Genomic DNA, 19,503 nt, shown 5'->3' on the forward strand with positions numbered 1-19,503 from the left:
ATGAGCCATTTACAGATTTCACAGTCATAGCCTAAAAGGGCAGAAACCTCCTTGCCTGTTGTTTCTCGCTTGCGAAACAAAACGATGAAAGGTCATGAAAGGGAGGTCTGCTTGTACGGGTCGGAAACCATTGGGCATTGGGATCCCTGCTTTTATTTGATAAAAGTTCGTCAGTCTCAAACAGGCTTTCATAACAAGCTCTTAAAAATTCTAGAACTGTTACCGCGGTAATAAATAATATGGCAGTGATTACTTATTTAACTGTTTTGAACCTCTTTCTCAGTTTAGTGTGCGTCCTTAAGACGATTTTCATAGAACTAAACATCTTCCTTGCATTTGGACAAATCTGTAGAGAAAATCCACTTGAGGGGTCGGCCTGACGCAGGAAGTAAATACCAGGAGGGGCTAATTTTAGAAACTGTGTCCTTTTCATATAACTGATCAGTAGACGCAATATCTGTTGTCCACAGGTTTTATTTACAGAAAAAACTAAAGGAAATAAACAAGGCTTTATTAGTAACAGTTTCAACCTTCACAACACAGCGGAGTGTTTCTCATTAGGACAAAAAATCTCGAAATTTCGGTTTAAGGTCAATGTTAAGGCAATTTTCCGGAAATTCCGTTGGGAAATTGTGAAGTGCGTTCAGAGTTAATTCTCCTTTTCCATTCGGAAAGTAACGGTGGAAAATTCCTTTGCATTGAAATGAATCCTCTTCATGTTTTCAGGCTAGAGGACGACAAAACGCCTAATGGATAAATGGTACGCGCAATTTCATCCGGTTGGTCGGTCGAATTCGGAACATCCCCTACCATTGTGCAACAATTACACCGACCGTAATTCTCCAACAAATGGCAAGCATCCCTCTGGCTGTCTGCTTGGTAGGAAGTCTCAAGCACTTTAACAGTTTTGAGAAAAGTGAAGTTCAGTAATAACGGATGATGCTCTTCTGTCTCCAGAGCACACCCTTCACTCTTGGACCACCACTATACGAAAATGGCCTTAAAAACACGGCTGATGAAGTTTAAAGATATAAACAAATATATCCTACGCGATTCTGGCGTAATAATCTACTGTAAGCAGGCTGTGTTCAACGATAGACCCAGGCAAGGGAACTTGATTACCTTATTTCTTTTTCTAATAAATATCCTAAATTTATATTGGTTGCTGTGGTTTTCTTATTTTGACAGATTCATATTTCACGCCTCCAGAATCCTATATCCTTCACTTAGTGCACTGAGTTCTGATTCACGCGCACCGCCCAGCCACTCAGATATACAACTGAGACACTTCAAACACATTAGAACGAGACTCATCAGAATAAAATTCGATGTCCGAACTTTGGTTATGGAAAAAAGTCAAGTACAACAAAGATTGCGATTGCAATTAACTTCTCATACTTATCATTACCAGGACCAAGTCCATTTGGTTAAAATGCATAAGAATGCTTTACCTATTCTGGACCTTGTCTCTAGTTACGTTGCGTGTAATTCCTTCGTTTAGAGCTTCATTTAAGTGTCGCTGAAAACGGCATCCTTAAAATTGCCTTTATACCTCATAAATTTACAAAAACTGATGCATTTCGGAGAAGAAAGAACGAATTAGGTTTCCCAATCTGTTATTTGCAATCTGTGCTCACTCTTAAACCCCTAGGAGTTACTTAACATCTAAATTCTCCTTACAAAATCACCCCTGAATCTAACATTAAAGCCACGGGAAGAAGCTCTTGATTGTTACACAAATTCTCAGCACCTTAAGACATGTACAGAGAACAGTATGAAGAGCATGCGTACTGATGTTAGGGTGTAGAGGGTTAATCTTGGCCATCCCTAATCATCCTTTTTCACCGTCTTTTGGTTTATTCTCGTTTTTCATACATTATATGTATATACATTTATTTACTTCTCCCGTTACTTACATGGTGGTCAGTTGAAATTCCAAAAACTCTTATTACTTTTAAATAAGGCGAATCACATTCGCCTTCTAATTGGTTCTTATAGATGATCAATGATTAAAAAGACTGTGCTTCTTTATCACATACAACGAATAATTTCCATGTTGTCGTGAGTCTGTTCAGTAACAACTCACAGATGACGTCAAAATGTGGCCATAACATCAGTGCCACTTCCTTTCTTAGCACATTGTGACGTCGTCTGTGATCTATTACTGAAGAGATGCGTGGCAGCATAGGGTCTATTTCTTAGTTGAAATCGAATCACTTACTCAAGTTACGTATAAAAAACTATGTACAATACTACAACTACTTATATGACAATTTTTACATATAAGTTTCATGTATTTATTTAAAGAAAGAAATATAAGGTTTACAAAACTTCATGTCCTGCAAATAGCTACAATGCTAATCTAGGCAGGACAAGACTTTAACTAAAGGCGTTATTAAATTACATAAGAAAAAAAAAAAGAAGAAATACAAAAACATACAGAAAGAAAGAAACACCTTACATATAAATTCAAGTACAAGGGATTTTGTTATTTTAAAAAGACTAAAATTACAACTAGAGGTATATACAATATATCAGGTTAACTTCACAAAATATTCTATTAAAAACTTAACATTCAAATAATTATCTTCATTACCTAGAACATTAAGGAGTAGTAATTTAATTTTTTTACGAAAATTAGAAACGTTGAGAGTCTTAACAGAAAGTGGAATAGAATTCCAAATAGACACACCGATTCTAGTAAAAGATTTTTTCATTTTTTCAGTTCTAGAGAATTTGACAGAGAAGCATTCTTTTGCAGATAATCGCGTATTATAATGATGTTCTGTATTGATTTTCGCAAACTTATCGAGAAGACTTTTAGGAGCTGTCTTCATGAACGTCATACATTAAATAGCTTAACTGTTTAAAGAACAAAGACTGCAAAGGAAGGCAGTTTGATTCAATAAAAAAAGGGATTGCATGGTCTCTGGGTTTAGAAAAATAAATCAAACGCAGAGCACGTTTTTGCAGAACAAGTATCTTATTGAGGTAGGTCTGTGGACAGTTGCCCCATGCACAGATACCATAATTTAAATAAGGAGAAATAAGTGCATGATATAAATTCAAAAGAAGACGCCGTGGAATGTAATGCCTCATTTTAGCAATTATTCCAACCGATCTACTAATTTTGTGACAGATAAAGTCAATATGATGCTTCCATGATAGTTCAGAATCAATCATTATACCCAAATATTTAACAAAGTCCTTCATCTCTAGAGTTACTCTAGTATTTAAAGTTGGATTAAAAATCTTAATTTGAGGAATGAAAGGCATTCTTTTTTGGTGGGGACGAAAAATGACATAATTAGACTTTTTGACGTTGAGCGTTAGTTTGTTAGCATTAAGCCATTCGCTTACTTTCTCAAGTTCATTATTGACAGTTAGTTCAAGAGTACGTAAGTTGTCATTTGCATAAGTTAGACTTGTATCGTCTGCGAAAAGATAAAAAGTAAATTCCTTGGAAGATTTATGGATGTCATTAATATATAACAAAAATAACAAGGGTCCAAGTACAGAGCCTTGAGGTACTCCACATACGATCGTTTCAGTTTCAGATATGCATTTGTCTATTTCAATAGACTGTCGGCGATCTGAAAGATAGGATCTAAACCAAGAATTTATAACTCCTCTTATTCCATAGTGTTCAAGTTTTGTCAAAAGAATCTCATGGTTAACAGTATCAAATGCTTTCTTAAGATCTATAAAAATTCCACATGAGTACTTTCTATTGTCCATATTAGAATGTATGGTGTTCACAATATCAAGAATCGCGTGCTGGGTACTATGTTTATTGCGAAAGCCATATTGTAAATCATAAAGAATATCATTCTTGTCTATAAACTTTATCAGTCTACGATATAAAATTTTCTCAAATAAACGATTATAAATTGATAACAAAGAAATTGGCCGATAGTTTTCAGGTAACGTCTCGTCTTCACCCTTATAAACTGGAATTACTTTTGCATATTTAAGTTTTGCAGGGTAAACCCCAGTTAGTACAGAGTGGTTAAAAATTTTGGTTAATGGTATGGATATGACTGATTTGGCAAGTTTTAACAGTTTAACAGGGGTAGAATAAAGCCCCAGGGCTTTATTGTATGGCAACAAGCTAATTTCTGTTTCAATTTCTTGCGGTATAATTGGATCAAAATAAAAACTGTTCTGCAAAGGCGGGTCAAGATAATCAGAGAAAGTAGTGTTAACTTCAGGAATATTGGTTGCAAGTTGATGCCCTATTGACGAGAAGTATTTGTTGAGTGTGTTACCAATCGTTTTAGGATCATCTGATAAAACGCTATGCTCGTTAGAACGAATGAAGTTAATTCTTTTTGATTTTTTCCTTTTCTTCGCATCTCCTAATATTTCGTTAATACCTTTCCATGTCGATCGCGTATTTTTTATGTTAGAGTCAAAAAACCTTTGATAGTGACGTTGTTTACTCAATCGAATAAGGGTTGTTAACTTATTTCTATATATTATATATTTCGGCCAGTTTGATTCAAAGAACAATTTATTCTTCACCTTTATAGATTTCCTTAGTCCAGCAGTTAGCCAAGGTTTAGTTAGCATTTTTAGTTTTCTCACTGAAGCATCCCTGAGCGGTGCATGTTTATTAACTACATGATTTATAGTTTTATAAAGGTGAGAGAACGACTTGTTTACGTCGCAATTACCAGAAACCTCTTCCCAATTAATTGCACTTAGGTCATTCATGAATTCATTAGCATGAAAGCTGGAATAATCCCTAAATTTAGTCTTTTTTGTATGTGGTAATTTTTGCTTGTTTACGTTGACAATACAGACTTGCGAAAAATGATCGGTTGTGTCGGTGACGATATTGCCACTAGAAATATTATTCGTCAGGTTATTTGTGAAGATATTGTCAATTAAAGTCGCTGAGGACCCATACACTCGCGTTGGTTTATCAATTGTAGGAAGCATAGAAAAACTTTGCATACACTGAAGCAGTATCTGGCTGTATTTACAGTTTTCATATTTTAGCAAGTCTATATTGAAATCTCCCATGAGATATATATTATTATTGTGATTACTGAAATACTCGAGGGAATCCGAAAGATAGTCAAGAAATTGATCTGCATTATTATGTTGTCGGTAAACAATGCCGCAGATATTTTTCTTGTGATTTGGTAGTGAAATTTCAATCCACAAGGCTTGATAAGAGGAATTAGTAGAGCGTTCTAAGACTCGATATTTATAGTTTTCATTAATAAAAAGACCAACACCACCGGTAGACAACGGGGTTTTAACAAATTCAAAGCAATAGCCAGGTAGTTGTGGTATAAAATCAATAGATTCGCCTACGCCCAGTCGCGTTTTAAACAACATAAAATTACGCTATTATCATGCTATCGAAGTTTTCAAACAAAATTTTAACTATTTCTATCAGTCATCGCAAGCTGTATTCGGTTCATAAAATATATCAAATAGTAGAAGTATTTTAATGATTTCTTCTATCTAAAGGAAGGTACTTCAAGTTGACATCATGAAAAATACCTCAAAAAACGTTTAGACATACCTACGTAAGGATTAAAGAGAGTAATACATTTTCAGCTTTGTCCCCCTCCGAAAAAATCCCCATATACATTTGCCTGCTACAGTGGACCCTGTTTGTGATGAATAACAAAAAAACGATGGGAGTGTGGGAAAAACGTGGGGGGCTAACCTCATAGATTTTCTCTTGCCCCCCTTATTCCATCGCCTCCACTACAACTGAATCAGGCTACACGTGCATTTAGGGTAATTTAGAATTATCAACCGAGTTGATAACGTAAATTGGCCACCGTAAAGAGTTTCAAAGCTGACGTTTCGGGGATTAGCCCTTCGTGAGAACGACGCTTCGTCAAAGCATTAACCCTACGTAGCGCAGCTTTGAAACTCTTTACGTTAGCTAATTTACGTTATCAACTCAGTTGATGATACTAAATTACCCTGTTATACTCTCCCACCAACGCAGCACCAAAGTTTCTTTAGAAACTTACCCCCTTTATACGTGCATTAGTATATACAAGTTAGCCCCTATATACATGTCTTCCTGATACAAGTCCTTTAACTTTTCCACATCCTGGGTATTTTGCACAGCTAAGCCTCGTCCAGTATTTAAATACGTTGTCCATTGTACAGCCAACACGTGCGTATATTTGGCGTTGATTCACTCTGGTAAATAGTCTCTAGCCTTTATAAACTGCACTTCACTAATATGTGAGAGGTATCTTCGTCTCCTCTTATAGTTTAGTTTTATAGTGCTGCATGGATTCGTGATGCTGCCACACATCCCCCAGGGCTTTCGGATTTTTCAATGAACTTTTCATTTCCAGCGCACAAATCTCGAAGGCTTGCCGCATTTGGAAGGCACATCTCCTAGGAGGCATCCTGCCAACAGCTGTGCCAAGGCCAGGACATAACACACTGGTGATCTGATTCTGGGCATTTTTTTCTGCTTTGTTGTGTTCCTTTACTGCCAAAAATAAGCAGATAAGATTGACATGTTAAAGGAAAAAAATTTTCCTGTTCAGAAACTTGCGGGGAATGGGAGAAAGAAACACGGGCCTTAACGTTAGGGTGTTGGTCTGACTGAAGCCCATGTTAAGCTCTCTGATTTGTTCAGTGGAGATGAGAACAGACTTTGGCCAAATGGCAAAGTTCAGGGGTTATCTTAGCCCACCATGAGTTTTGCTTGCCCACAATTCCAGTCATCCACACAAACAACAAATATATGGAACAGGCTACCTGGCTGAGGTCATAAAACCATGTTCTTCAAAGCCAGAAAGGCTGTAAGAACATTTCTTTACTTATTTCCTTGGTTTGTTGTATTCTCTTCATTCCATTGTTTTCTGAATTGGCAACTATTTGTTATTCATAGGTACCTAGTATTCCAAACAAGAATTGTTCTTGACAGGACAGGCACTTTTTCTTGAGTTCATGTTTGTATACCTATCAATAGCATTTGTGTTTGTGGTTGTTTTGCCTAACAGTCATTTTGCTAACAACCAGTTTATTAAACTCCTAGGTCATTTAGCCAACATCTCAGGTCAGTTCACATACATATACATCTCATAGGTTGTTTTGCTAACATATTGGTCTGTATTACAAAACATAGCATGGCTCCATCGGCAGAACTTAATTAACTTCTAATAGATGGAAAGCTGTAGAGGGAGCTGAGTCATTTCAATACAAACTGAAATCAATTCCATACAAGACTGACTAGCATGAAGTGACACAGTGGCATTCTAGTAGGTGTCCTTGAACCCAGATTTCATAGTCAGATTTCAAGCCCAAGTCACGATCATACGTTCATATCTTGTGTTCTCCTGCAAGATGCTTCACCCTCACAGTGTCCCCTGCCCCTAGGGAGTCTACATGTAAATGGTAGTGGTGGCAATTTGTGCAGGAAACCTTGATAAATCTGCATGGGGTATGACCTTCAAGGAACTACCATTTTGTCTGCGAAGAGTAGCAATACTCCTTGTTCCTTGGTGATTTTGAAAAAGAGGTTAGTTCAGATATAGAGAGCCTGTGCAGTCCTCCACATAACTACAGGCTTTAAATTTTACACTTAGAAATATATATAAAGTTCATTAAACTAACCAGCTCTTATGACTGCTCTGAATGCCAGATAAGCATTGACAGTATCACTAACATTCATCGGTATTCTCATTGTTGGTGTGCTGATGAGATACTTAATAAGTTTTCCTTCATTAAACTCAGGATTTTTAAACTTCTTCTCATTGTCATCTGGGGACAGTGTCTCAATAATCACAGCTAGACCTACAGGTAGTTCACCATCATGATTCTGTTTCAAAAATGCTTGGAGTCTGTGTTGCATTTGCCAGCCAAAGTGATTGATGTAAACCTGTGGTTCAAAACAACAACAGAGGCAATGATAATTAGACAAGGTGAAAGGGGGTGGCCAAAGGGGAGTGTCTAGGGTGCTATTTGTCAAGTGAAAGTGGCAATTTATCATAATCATGATATTTGGGTACATCAGTGGATGATACTCATAATAAAGTTTTAGTTGTAGGAAAGAGGAGGGAGAGGACCTTGAATGGAAAACTTTTCCTGGCAATGAAGAACCTATCCTGTGGACTACACACAGGAAAACCTCAATACAACATCCCTTTTGTTTAGTTCCCTTTTTTTCTGCAATATTTTAAATATTGCTTTTAAAATCTCCATAGGACCTGCCCCCAATAAGATAATTATTTATGTTGCCTTACCATGTCAATACCTCCATCCATGAATCCAAAACTGTTTGCTGGGGACACAATAGCATCTGCTGCAGGAGCCCCTTTAAAAATGTCTCCACAGGATATCTACCAAAAATTAAGTCAAGAAATGTCAAATCTTAAAAAAGACAAAAGCTAAGTTTGAAAAAATTGTAAAACGTGTCAATAAGTGTTATTCTCTCCATAAGTGTTACAGTAGTTTAATAGCTGGATTTGGTCAGATTAAATTTCATATTCCTGGGTTGTATATTTGACCCATTCAATTGGCATTCCTAATAAAGTCCACATCCTTAATGGCGGACGAGACCAGGCTGTTTTACGTGTAAGTAACAGCCCGCCATCTATGAAAGATTTTGGTATCAAATGAAATCATTCGCCTTTTCTAACCTTAACGGTATTGCTGTAAGGAGCAAATTCTTCCTGCCATGCATCAACCATTCCTGCCTTTATGTCCCTCAGATGAAAAATCACTTTCGAAATATCCATGTTTTCCATCCCTTTTCTGTTAGCTTCCGTTATTGAACGTTTGAGCCTGCACTCACGTTACAGCGGTATCACCAATAATTGTTGTTGGGAATTACAGAGATATTACATAAAGTAAAAAGCTGACAGCCCTAAAATGGCGAGTCCAATGATCGCACTGAGATTTTCCAGCCAAAATTTCTCAAGAAGTCTGGTAAATTTTTAACAAATTCGACAATTTCTCAATTTTTTATCCAAATTTATCCTCCTTTTGCTTAATGAGCAACGCCTTTGTTTCGTAGTGCTGGAATGCGTCCATGAAGCTTTTCTCTACGGTACCAGGATTACACGTGGGTATAACGAATGTAACCATGTTAAACTTCTACAGTAAACCTGCCAAATTTACACTAAAAGTATATTTTTAGATTATCAGTACCATATTCAGCTATATTCTTGAAAAAGTTTCACTTCTTTTAGCTTTGGCTTTGATGATTATGTGGGGGCAAGTTTCTAAAGAAACTGTGGTGCTGCATCAGTAAGAGAGTATAACAGGGTAATTTGGTATATTCAACTGAGTTGATAACATAAATTAGCCACCGTTAAGAGTTTGAAAGCTTTCAAACCCTTTATGGCGGCCAATTTACGTTGATAATATTAAATTACCCTTTTATGTGCAATTAAAAGGTAATTTTGATTTTAAGAATTTGCATCGTCATTCAATGTAGTAATTTTGTTTTCTTTATCGGTTTTATGGTAAAAAATTGACTTACTTGAAATTAATTGTTATTTTGCCGATGGCAGTTCATAAGAATGAACCTAGATACAAAGTTTTGAACTATGTCTTTTGGTTGTTTCAATTTTCAGGAGGTGGTTATTGCAAGTGCAGTCAGAACACCAATAGGATCCTTTAGAAGTACACTATGCAATTTTCCAGCCCCAAGATTAGGAACTATTGCAGTAAAGGCTGCAGTAGAAAAAGCAGGTGTTGTATTTGTTGTATTAAGGGGAATTTGAACCAGACATAACAAGGTTTTCCTTCAGTTGTTTTAGTGCCTCTGGAGAAACACTGTTTTTATTCTTTTCATTGACTAAATTAGAGTTTTTATTAACATACTTTGTACTAATTACTATGAACTAATTTTGACATAAATCTTAGTTTATTTTTATTTTATTTTTTAAGCAGTTATTTCTTATCTACATTGTTAGCCATCACCAACTTGTGTTCAGTTAAGACAAGTTTAACTTAATTTAGCTGTGTTTTTAGAGAGAAACTTACTTCAAAGACTCAAGAGGTGGATTTTTCAGTGTGTAAACCCAGTTAAAATTAGTATGCAGCACAAGAAATTTCTTGCTCTCGGAAGTCATTTGCTGTTCTATATGTGAAATTGGTTACCAGTTGTTTCATAACCACAGTTGTTTCGTATCCAGTTGATTCGTACCCTGCAAGGACCATTCATACCCATACTAGTAAAGAGTTTTTACCCTGTTTAGCATGTTTGAAGTAATAACAATAACAATGAACTTATATTGAGATCCAATATTTTATTGTCAAAGCCTCAATTTTTAGAAATCATAGACAGAAAGAAATGACAATCTTCTGTTTTCTATTGGGAATACCAGCTAATGTATGTCTTTGTTTTTAATAGTAAAGGGAGGAAAAATGACACTGTCCTTGTGTGAGGAACTGTTTAACTGTTAATGTTAAGAAAGTCACAAGTATAAACAATACTTTACTTACCTTGTGTTAGGCAATAATTTAAATGTTTTTCTCTAGAAGGTCACAAGTATACAAATCAGAATTGTATTTTTATCTTACCTGCTTGAGTCTATTGACATGCTGTATACAATTGATATCTTTTCTCATGCACATATGAGATATTTCAATTGAATGAATATTAAGACAAGTATGGATTGCCCAGAACTTTAGGTTCAAACTGAGTCAAACTGGGTACAAATCGTCTGAATTTTAGTAAAAAACAACTGTGGGTACAGAATGACTGGATACTGATAAATTGGCTTGGCTCACACTGTAAATACTTAAAACTGATAAGTCTCTGATGTTGTTTTTTCCCCTCAGTCCTATTCTCCTTCTCAACGTAACCTAGGAATGTAGTTGTCAATAATGCAGAGTTGAAATACATAGCAAAGTTTGAAAAATATTCTTGGTTTTCTGAGATGCAATAATTAGTTTGGGTGCCACAAATAAAATTAAAATGAAGGGGGAATAAGAAAAGTATGTTTTCGGAGCAGGAGATGCTTTAAGCCAGCAGATTCTGGTTAAAAGTAGACCCTGTTGAGCTTTTATCCCTTTCAGTCAGTCTATATCATCTTCTTAGCCACAATTTGAACAAATGACTGATATTTAAGGCAAAAGCTTAGATATTTTTTAACAATCAGTGAAGTGTGCCAGCTCCTAGCTGCAGGCTCTGATATTCAATCTTGTAAAATTTTACCATGACTTTACCAATTCTTATTAAGGTATTAAACCAGAGGATGTACAGGAGGTCTATATGGGAAATGTGTGTACAGCTGGTGAAGGTCAAGCACCGACAAGACAAGCAACACTTGGAGCAGGTAATACAGTTACTAGCAACAAATCTCTGATTACAGTATCACCCCTGAATCAAACATGAAGGGGTCACAAGAAAAAAGGGAAATGATCACCAACTAAAGAAGCTCTTGATTGTTAGACAAATTCTCCTTATCAGCACCTTAGGAAATGTATAGAGAACATGATGGAGAATATACATACTGGGGTAAAGGGTTAAAGCAAAGGAAAGTGAGAGTTACAAAGAAATTTCTGTGAAAGTGTTGATCTTCAGGCTGTCCATGACAGCTTGCCAAATGATCATAAACTTGAAATATCAAGTTTTATCCTTTGGTCTGACTGTTGGCCTTTACAACGGGCAGTCACTATTTCATTGGTCATATTTATACGTAATAACCTAACACTAGTTTGAGGAATAGCATTTTTGGTGATGATTCCCAGGCTTACCAATATCAACTCCATGTACAACCATTAACAAAGTGTGTGCATCTGGTATGAAGTCTATCATGATGGCAGCTCAAAGTCTTGCATGTGGAAGTCAGGTTTGGGCTGATTTTTTTTTTGTGAGTGTGTTTACCAAGAGGTTGTCTTCAAATTGCTCTTTATCCATATCTGTCTTGGGCCTCCTTCTTACCCTTCTCCAAAGACATTCCTGATCATGCCCTGATGTCATCTGTTCACTTCTCCTTTGGTGCTCATCCCTCTCCAATTCCTTACACCTTTCCGTCCACAATATCCTTTCACACACCAGGTTCATGAATGGTATCATGGAGAATGGAAAAGCCATAATGAGCGTGTCAAAGTTTTTGAGTCGGAAGCATAGGATTTTTTTCTTTAGAATTTGGAAAGTTAATGTTGTGTGAAGGCTGCAATTATAGCAATGCATGTCCAAAGACCTGGTTTTGAGGATTTTCCTTCTGATTCTCTTTTGAAGGAATCCTGAAGGGAACTTCATTTCTTTTATGCTTTTAAAAGTTTTTGAAATAGCTAGTTAAGACTTAAAAAATTGAAGTTGGTCTGCTGAATGTGAGACATTGATCAGTTAACATGAGCTGGTGCAAGATAAAAGGTTGGTAGCTATGTAGTCAGAATTATTCCGAGTGGCAAGAAATGCAATCACTTATTTTGTTTTAACTGTTGAAACTCTGATGCACCAGTGAAATTCTGATGCACTCTTCATTGTAAGTTTTTCTCTCTCATTTTCTATTTGAACATAACATTCTTTCCAGTTCATGTTTGGATTGAATAAAATGATGCATTTGTTGAGTTCAGGTGACTTCAGACTGATTTAGTCACTTGGAATTAAGAATGCTACAGAACCAAGACAATTGAACAAAAAAAGGTGAAAGCATCTCCATACCTTGCTCTGTTTTTCTTATTGCTCATTGTCTCACATGTTTGTTTTATTATATTCTTTTAAAAGCCATCCTGCAATATAAAATCTTGTTCCCAAAGAAAATATTTTGTACTCATCGACTAAGAAGGAGTGGCAGGTCATGTAATAAAACTGGTGATCAAGTCAGAAGTTACTTTATCTTGTGCTTTATGTTACTTGTGTCGTCAGGAAGTAATGGTTGCTGGTGGAATGGAGAGTATGTCAAATGTTCCATTTTTGGTTGGGAGAGATCCACCAAAGTATGGAGGACACAAAATGGAGGCAAGTAACATACTGTAAAAGCTCTGATAAGCCCCTGGAGAACCCTCTTGAGGGCTTATAACTCTGGAAGGCCTATTACCCTGGAGGGCACCCTGACAGGGACCTATTAAGAGAGTGTGGAGGAGGGTGGGAGGGGAGAGGGAAGTCTTATTATTTCATGTCAGATTGGTTGCTTAGTTTAAATGGATATTGAACACAGACTAATTTTTAATGAAAACTTATAGTTACTGTATTTGAATTCTGGTGTTTCTTCTATAATTATTTAATAAGATGAAATTAATGATTTTTTTCTTGCTTGTCAATCATGCACTTAAAATAAGGTGAGGTGTATTTGTCCTTTTGTAGGATGGGATTGTTAAAGATGGCTTATGGGATGTATACAATCAGATCCACATGGTATGTAGAAATAAGTATCCTACAAAAATCTACCATGCTTGGAAAAAGAGTATCAGATTTCAACTTCTTTCCCTATTTTGCCACATTGGAAAGAAAAAACATTTTTGTTAATTTTTAATTTCTGCTACATACAATAGTTTCTGCATTCCTTGTGTGTACAGTTGGCTTTTTGATCACTTCAAGTCATCTGAATGGCAGAATGCTAAATGAACTGATGAGACGTCCATACAGAAACTTGTCAAGCTTAATGCTGTTTTTGTATACAGACCTTGTCAAATATTACATGTTTTGAACTCTTTTCAGTGTTGCTGAAGTACCACAACATAAGAAACAAATCTAAGAAAAGGACCCAGAAAATCTTTCAACTTCTTATATACCACTATAGTGCACTTCTTATTTTTCATTGAAAAGTTGGAAAGAACCTTTAAGCAATACATATTTTAACCCATTACACTTAAAATATTTAATCCTTTATACCCTAACATCAGTATGCATATTCTCCATACTGTTCTCTATACATTTCCTAAGGTGGTGATGAGGAGAATATAGAAATAAAATCAAGAGCTTCTTTAGTTGGTGATCATTTACTTCATTCTCCGGAACCTTAATGTATTATTCCAGGGTGATATTGTAAGGAGATGATGGATGGATAGATGGACATGTAAACTTGAAGAAATACTAACTAAAGGAACTAGCATCCCATCCATAGGAAGAAGAAGAAGTAATAGTGATCTCGTCATCCAATAAAATTTAGGTCATGTTCCCTCAGCTTTGTGCCTCACCCACACATGGAGAGTTTTAATTCCAGATATGGCAGTCACTATTTAAGTGGTGACACTGACAAGCATAGTTACAGCAGTTACTATTTAATTGAAAAAATAATACTTCCTGCTATTTCTCAGGGTAACTGTGCAGAAAATACAGCTTCGAAGCTGGAACTAAGTCGAGAGGAACAGGATGAATTTGCAATAGGCTCTTACAAGAAGACAGCAGCAGCCTGGGAGGTAATTACCCATTTTTGTCTGAGGGAATAACATGGAAGAAACATTACCTGAGTACCAGTGTTAGGTCCAGGTTGACACCTTGTGTTCTTCACCTGACTGAACAATTGTGGAAGACAAAAATGAATATTAAGTTTGAGGAAAAGAGTAGACTAAGTTCAGCTATTTCAGTCAAATGTGACCTGACATAGGCAGTTAAACAGACCTACAGTTTACTTAACTCTAACATGTACATCCAATTGGTCTTATTCTTGTCAACCTACAGGCACCCTAATCCCTTTAGGAGAGCAGATTATGTGTCAAACCACATCATGCGATATCAAACATGACTTCAAGTACATGGATTTGTATGGGATTGATATTGGATGTGATTGATGTTGTGTGATGTGGCTTAATACATAATCTACTCTCTGAGGGAGCTTAGGGCACCTGTAGTCAACCTCACTATTCCACCAAAGGTTATTTTCCAGCATTTTATTCAGCCATTTCTTGCCTTATGTGAACATTTGGTTTCCAAACTCAGCACTTACCAGTAAAATTTAGGAAGCTAAAGGTAAAACTATGTGTTGTTGAGCTAAACATTTTGGCTGCCTTACATAGGTATTGTACAATAGCTAAGACAATATCCACGAAAGTTGGATGAAGTGCTGATAATACAATATTAGTAACACTCTTAAGTCATTGTTACCATGGGAAGGGAAATATTTTGCTTTGTGTATTCCATTTTAGGCAGGGAAATTCAAAGATGAAATTATTCCTGTATCCATTCCTCAAAAGAAAGGTATGTCTGTCTATTACTGGATGAAGAGGGGGGCATTGGGGTGTATTAGAAACCACAAAACCATAGAAAAAATCATCCAAAACTGCAAAACTGCAAAAAAAAAGATGGTTAAAAAACCAAAAAACTGTCAAAACCAATAAACTTTCCCATTAAAACCCTAATCGATCTGATGCAGTGGTGACAGGTGGAGCATGCAGAGGTTTCACAGCTATTCAAGATCAGTGGAGGTCCAAAATATTGCCACTTAGATTGAAGAGAAACAGAAACCCAAACAGGAAAAACTGAAAACCACATCAAAATCTAAATCTGAAAAACCATAAGTATTTTTGATGGAAACTGAAAACCAAATGCTAAAACATGGAAGATCCACAAACCACAATGAACAAAAATGGAAGTTTTTTTTTTTTGCAAAAACCAGAACACTGATCTTAAAAAAAATAGCCAAAACTGTAAAACAGAAAATCCTAATGCCATCATAGATTGAGATTACCTTGCTTGTTGGTGTGAAGACAACCTATACAGTTTCTTGTAAAGTACTTAAAAGGTACTGAGTACTTAACTGTTATTAAATGCAGTGGTGAATCATTTGAACTCTAAGTTAAAGAAAAAACTCACCCACAACAACGCTTTTAGCTGTAAATCTCTCATGAAGCTACAGCAATATGCTTTGATGTATCTTAAGTATGGCAGTTGTTTGAATATTGTATTCACTAGCTATAGAAATCAAAGTGAAGTGAAATTGGCCACAATTTTATATTTTGTTTGTTATCAGGACAACCTGATGTGGTATTTAGTGAAGATGAAGAATACAAGAGAGTTTCATTTGATAAGTTTGCAACACTGAAGCCTGTTTTTCAGAAAGAAAATGGTAAGCCCTCTTATTTTATTTTAGTGATTTAATTAGTCAAAATTTTGGCCAGAGAAAGTGTGGCTCCTTTTAGCAAGTAGATTTGTTGTTTGTACAGTTGGCCTTTAGATCACTTCAAGTTACTTGATAGGTGGAATGCTAAATACAGTGACAAGATGTCCATACAGAAATTTGGCAAAATAATGCAGTTTTTGTATACAGACCTTGTTAATTATTATCTGTATTAATACTGTTTAATAGCTGAAATTCTTTGATAACTAATGCTTTGCTGAATATGAGAACTTCCCTTCATCAAGCCTAATCAGGCAGTCTATATTTGATAATCAGACTTTCATTGACGCATTTAGTAGGTGGATAATTTTTTTTCTCCATCTCTTGGAATAACTTGATTTGCAATCAAATAATTAATATTGAAACCGAACACTCAGTGATGATTACTGGGTGGTAAGGTGCTTTTCTCTAATATTAAGCAACATGTGTATTCATTTTCTTGTAAGAAGACTTGAGTTAGTTCATAACTGTAGGCAAGAAGTTAGTGATTAAGCAATTCTGTCCTGAATAATGAAACTGTTCTGAGAAATTACAGCAATAGTTCAATAAAATTTAGCATTTTGATAACAGAATATAGATGTACATGTTGACTGTTATGCGCTTCTTCATATTTAATTCTTTAGGTACAGTAACAGCAGCTAATGCCAGCACTCTGAATGATGGGGCAGCTGCTCTTGTGCTCATGACCAGACAGGCTGCTGACCGGCTAGGAGTGAAGCCACTTGCCTCCATCATAGGTAACTTGAGAGAGCTGGTTGAATAACTTTATTGTCAGTCAGTCAGGAAATGTGACCATCCAGAAAAGGGTTGCTTGCAAGCTGGTCTTAATAGTATTAGCCCTGCTACACAAAGGTTTCATCAGCAGTGAAAAAAGTTTGAGGTGAGCTGGCAAGATGTCTGAGAGAGGTCTGGCACTAATAATGGTGCCAGACTCCTTCAGACCTTTCCTTGCACAAGGCCTCAAACTTTCTGACACAGTAAGAAGTGCTTGTTCCCCAGCTCTATCGCCCTTTAACTCCCAGACCAAATTTGTAATTCTCCTTACCATCAACCATACAATTCTTATAATGTTAGTTCAGAGAATTTAGTGTTAGATCAACTAATTATCCCCAAATTGATAGTTTTCTTTTTTCTCATCACTTGTCTAGTTGATATTGTATTGATATTGTAAGGAGAAATTTTGTCTTGGTCACTCATGGGAGTTAAAGGCTTAATAAGGGCCTGCTCAGCCAAGATAAGTCTTTTAAAGTACTGAAAAAGACTGTGATAAGTTACAGTGATTCATGTTTGTGTAATCTAAGGATAAACTGACATCAGATTCAAGGGAGGAGTTTTTTTTTTATAAAACATTATTAGTTTAGTTCATGAGAATTGATTGATACACTCTTGTTTACTTACCTTAAAGGGAGGTATCTGTATTTTGTTCTTCAGGTTTTGCTGATGCTTCAGTTGCACCCATAGACTTTCCCATTGCACCAGCTGCTGCCATGCCCAAGGTATTGTCTTGTACTTAAAACGTTGAGTTCTTTTCAAAGCATTTTACAATTTGGTGTATACTCTATTATTTTTGATATTGCTGATGCTGACAGTGTGCAGAGCAAACACATTTGTCAAACGTCTGTGCATGTGCAAACCTTGTAGAGTCTAGGTGAGGCTAACTGGTGTGCTTTTCGGGTGTCAAAAACAACTTATCTTATAAGCAAACGCTCAAGTAAGTAAGTAAGTTGCAGTGTTTGAAAAGCATAAAACTATTTTGGTAAAGCTAAAACAAAATGGAAAATTAACAGGAAACCCGTAATCAAGTAAGCTTTGTGTAAGAAAGTCTTGCGTTTTCCTTTTACCTCATTTTGTCTTTTTTACAGATTTACATAAAACCATTAATGTTTTTTTCTCGCATATTTGGCATGACAGTGTTTGTTTTTTCTATTTTCCTTTGAAATTTTGCGAGGGGAAATTGGCGCACGGCTGGCTGACCAAAATTGATCCCCTTGTGCATGCCCTACATTTGACTGTTGTGTTATGCAGAGCAGTTGTCACATATGAACGTAGTAGTGGCTTAACTCACCACATTGTTCTCTGTAGTTCAGTGGTAAAGAAGAGTACAGAATTGGAAGGTCTGGGGTCGATTACTTGTGGAGGACGCACACGCCCATGACAAGATGAATAACACCTTTTATTATTTTTGTCTTGTTTTTGTTTGCCTTAAGTTGTTACAACAGACAGGATTAAAGAAAGAAGACATTCACATGTGGGAGATTAATGAGGCTTTTAGTGCTGTTGTTTTGGGCAACATCAAGGTCGGTATAAAATAGTGAGCAGTGGAACTTCCAGAAAGGTCGAAATATGTTCATTTTTAGTATAAATCTACTACATTCTATTACAAATGCTGCGACTGATCTGATTGGCTTCGCGTCTTGCTATCTCTTCCGTGATAGATAGAGACTTAAGTGATTAGCCTAACACAGTGTGGTTGAAAATAAAATGGATGTGACTTGAAATGCATTTTGAGTAAATAAGTTATTGGTCTTATTGTTTACAGTTGATGGAGTTGGATCCCGAGAAAGTAAATATTCACGGGGGTGCCGTGTCCATTGGCCATCCTATTGGGTAAGTTTTGTCGTTGATACTGGTTCAAGATAAAGGGCAGAAAAAAGGTGAAAATAAAGATCAGTAGAGGCTTGACCCTATGGGCTGGAAAGTTTAGGTTACGCTCTGGCAGTTATGCAAGTTTGTCTCGTATACAGACTCTACCAATTACACTCGTTGAATTATCGTGTCCAGTTTGTTGATTGCTTGTTTCAATCTTACAGTATGTCAGGTTCACGGTTAATAGCTCACTTGACTCATACTCTACCCGAGGGAGCCCTGGGTCTAGCAAGCATCTGCAATGGAGGTGGAGGAGCATCAGCTATGGTTATCAAAAAACTCTGAAGTCAGCTGACTTAACGTCATAAGACAAACCTGACGTCAATTCAAGTCCATAGCGTAATTCCTCTGTTGTGGCTAGTTATTACATCCAGTTCAACTGCTTAAGTTAACTAGGTGGGGGCTCACTAGAGGAAATGATATCCGGCTGGGTGTACAGTTTATATCGTTGCAACACAAGTTCTGTCCGCACAGATTGGATATCCAAAGAATTCTATTAAATTTTGCGTCTTCTTAGTAATTATTAATTGGTCAAGTCACTCGCGTTCAAGTGTTAGAAACAGGCTACAGTTTGGCAATAGGATGGAAGAATGCAAAAAAAAAAAAAACGGTTTATTTTATGTAGACTTGCGTGCTTATCTCCTCAGTAAAAGAAACAATGCAAACGAAACGACAAAAGAACTGTAAGACTATTATGGTTGTCGAGCACAAGGTGTTCTCAACGAATACTTCTATTTCAAATAATGCTCCCTTTTAAGTCCTAATGGGTGTAAAATTGTAATAAATGTCACATGTTGCTTTCACTTGAAGAATAAAAATTTGTAACTATGAATCTATCCTAGAAGTG

At 36.3% G+C, this 19,503-nt stretch overlaps 2 protein-coding genes across 3 annotated transcripts; one reads left to right on the forward strand and one right to left on the reverse strand.

Annotated features, from left to right (window-relative positions):
* Nucleotides 1–5,443: 5,443 nt before the first annotated feature.
* On the reverse strand, nt 5,444–8,802 carry LOC113672054 (uncharacterized). The gene is made up of 4 exons (XM_027188330.2): nt 8,634–8,802; nt 8,238–8,333; nt 7,609–7,873; nt 5,444–6,478 (listed from the first exon to the last, which is right to left on the reverse strand). Exons 1-4 carry the CDS (start codon nt 8,739–8,741, stop codon nt 6,246–6,248), a joined length of 702 nt encoding a protein of 233 aa, XP_027044131.2. The 5' UTR covers nt 8,742–8,802; the 3' UTR covers nt 5,444–6,245.
* Nucleotides 8,803–8,804: 2 nt separating this feature from the next.
* On the forward strand, nt 8,805–19,492 carry LOC113671983 (acetyl-CoA acetyltransferase, mitochondrial). 2 transcript variants are annotated; one of them, XM_089214192.1, is made up of 15 exons: nt 8,805–8,922; nt 9,011–9,073; nt 9,573–9,690; nt 11,187–11,282; nt 11,698–11,798; nt 12,821–12,913; nt 13,259–13,309; nt 14,212–14,313; nt 15,040–15,091; nt 15,864–15,959; nt 16,634–16,747; nt 17,442–17,506; nt 18,218–18,307; nt 18,550–18,617; nt 18,821–19,492. In XM_089214192.1, the coding sequence occupies exons 1-15, from the start codon at nt 8,866–8,868 to the stop codon at nt 18,939–18,941; spliced, it is 1,287 nt and encodes a 428-aa protein (XP_089070318.1). In that variant the 5' UTR covers nt 8,805–8,865; the 3' UTR covers nt 18,942–19,492. The 2 variants fall into 2 exon arrangements, with proteins under 2 accessions (XP_089070318.1, XP_089070319.1); XM_089214193.1 differs by having other exon boundaries at nt 8,806–8,922; nt 9,011–9,058.
* The last annotated feature ends 11 nt before the right edge of the window (nt 19,493–19,503 follow it).

Source organism: Pocillopora damicornis, chromosome 8 (genome assembly GCF_964200805.1).
Source record: "Pocillopora damicornis chromosome 8, jaPocDami1.2, whole genome shotgun sequence".
Classification (NCBI taxonomy): domain Eukaryota; kingdom Metazoa; phylum Cnidaria; class Anthozoa; order Scleractinia; family Pocilloporidae; genus Pocillopora; species Pocillopora damicornis.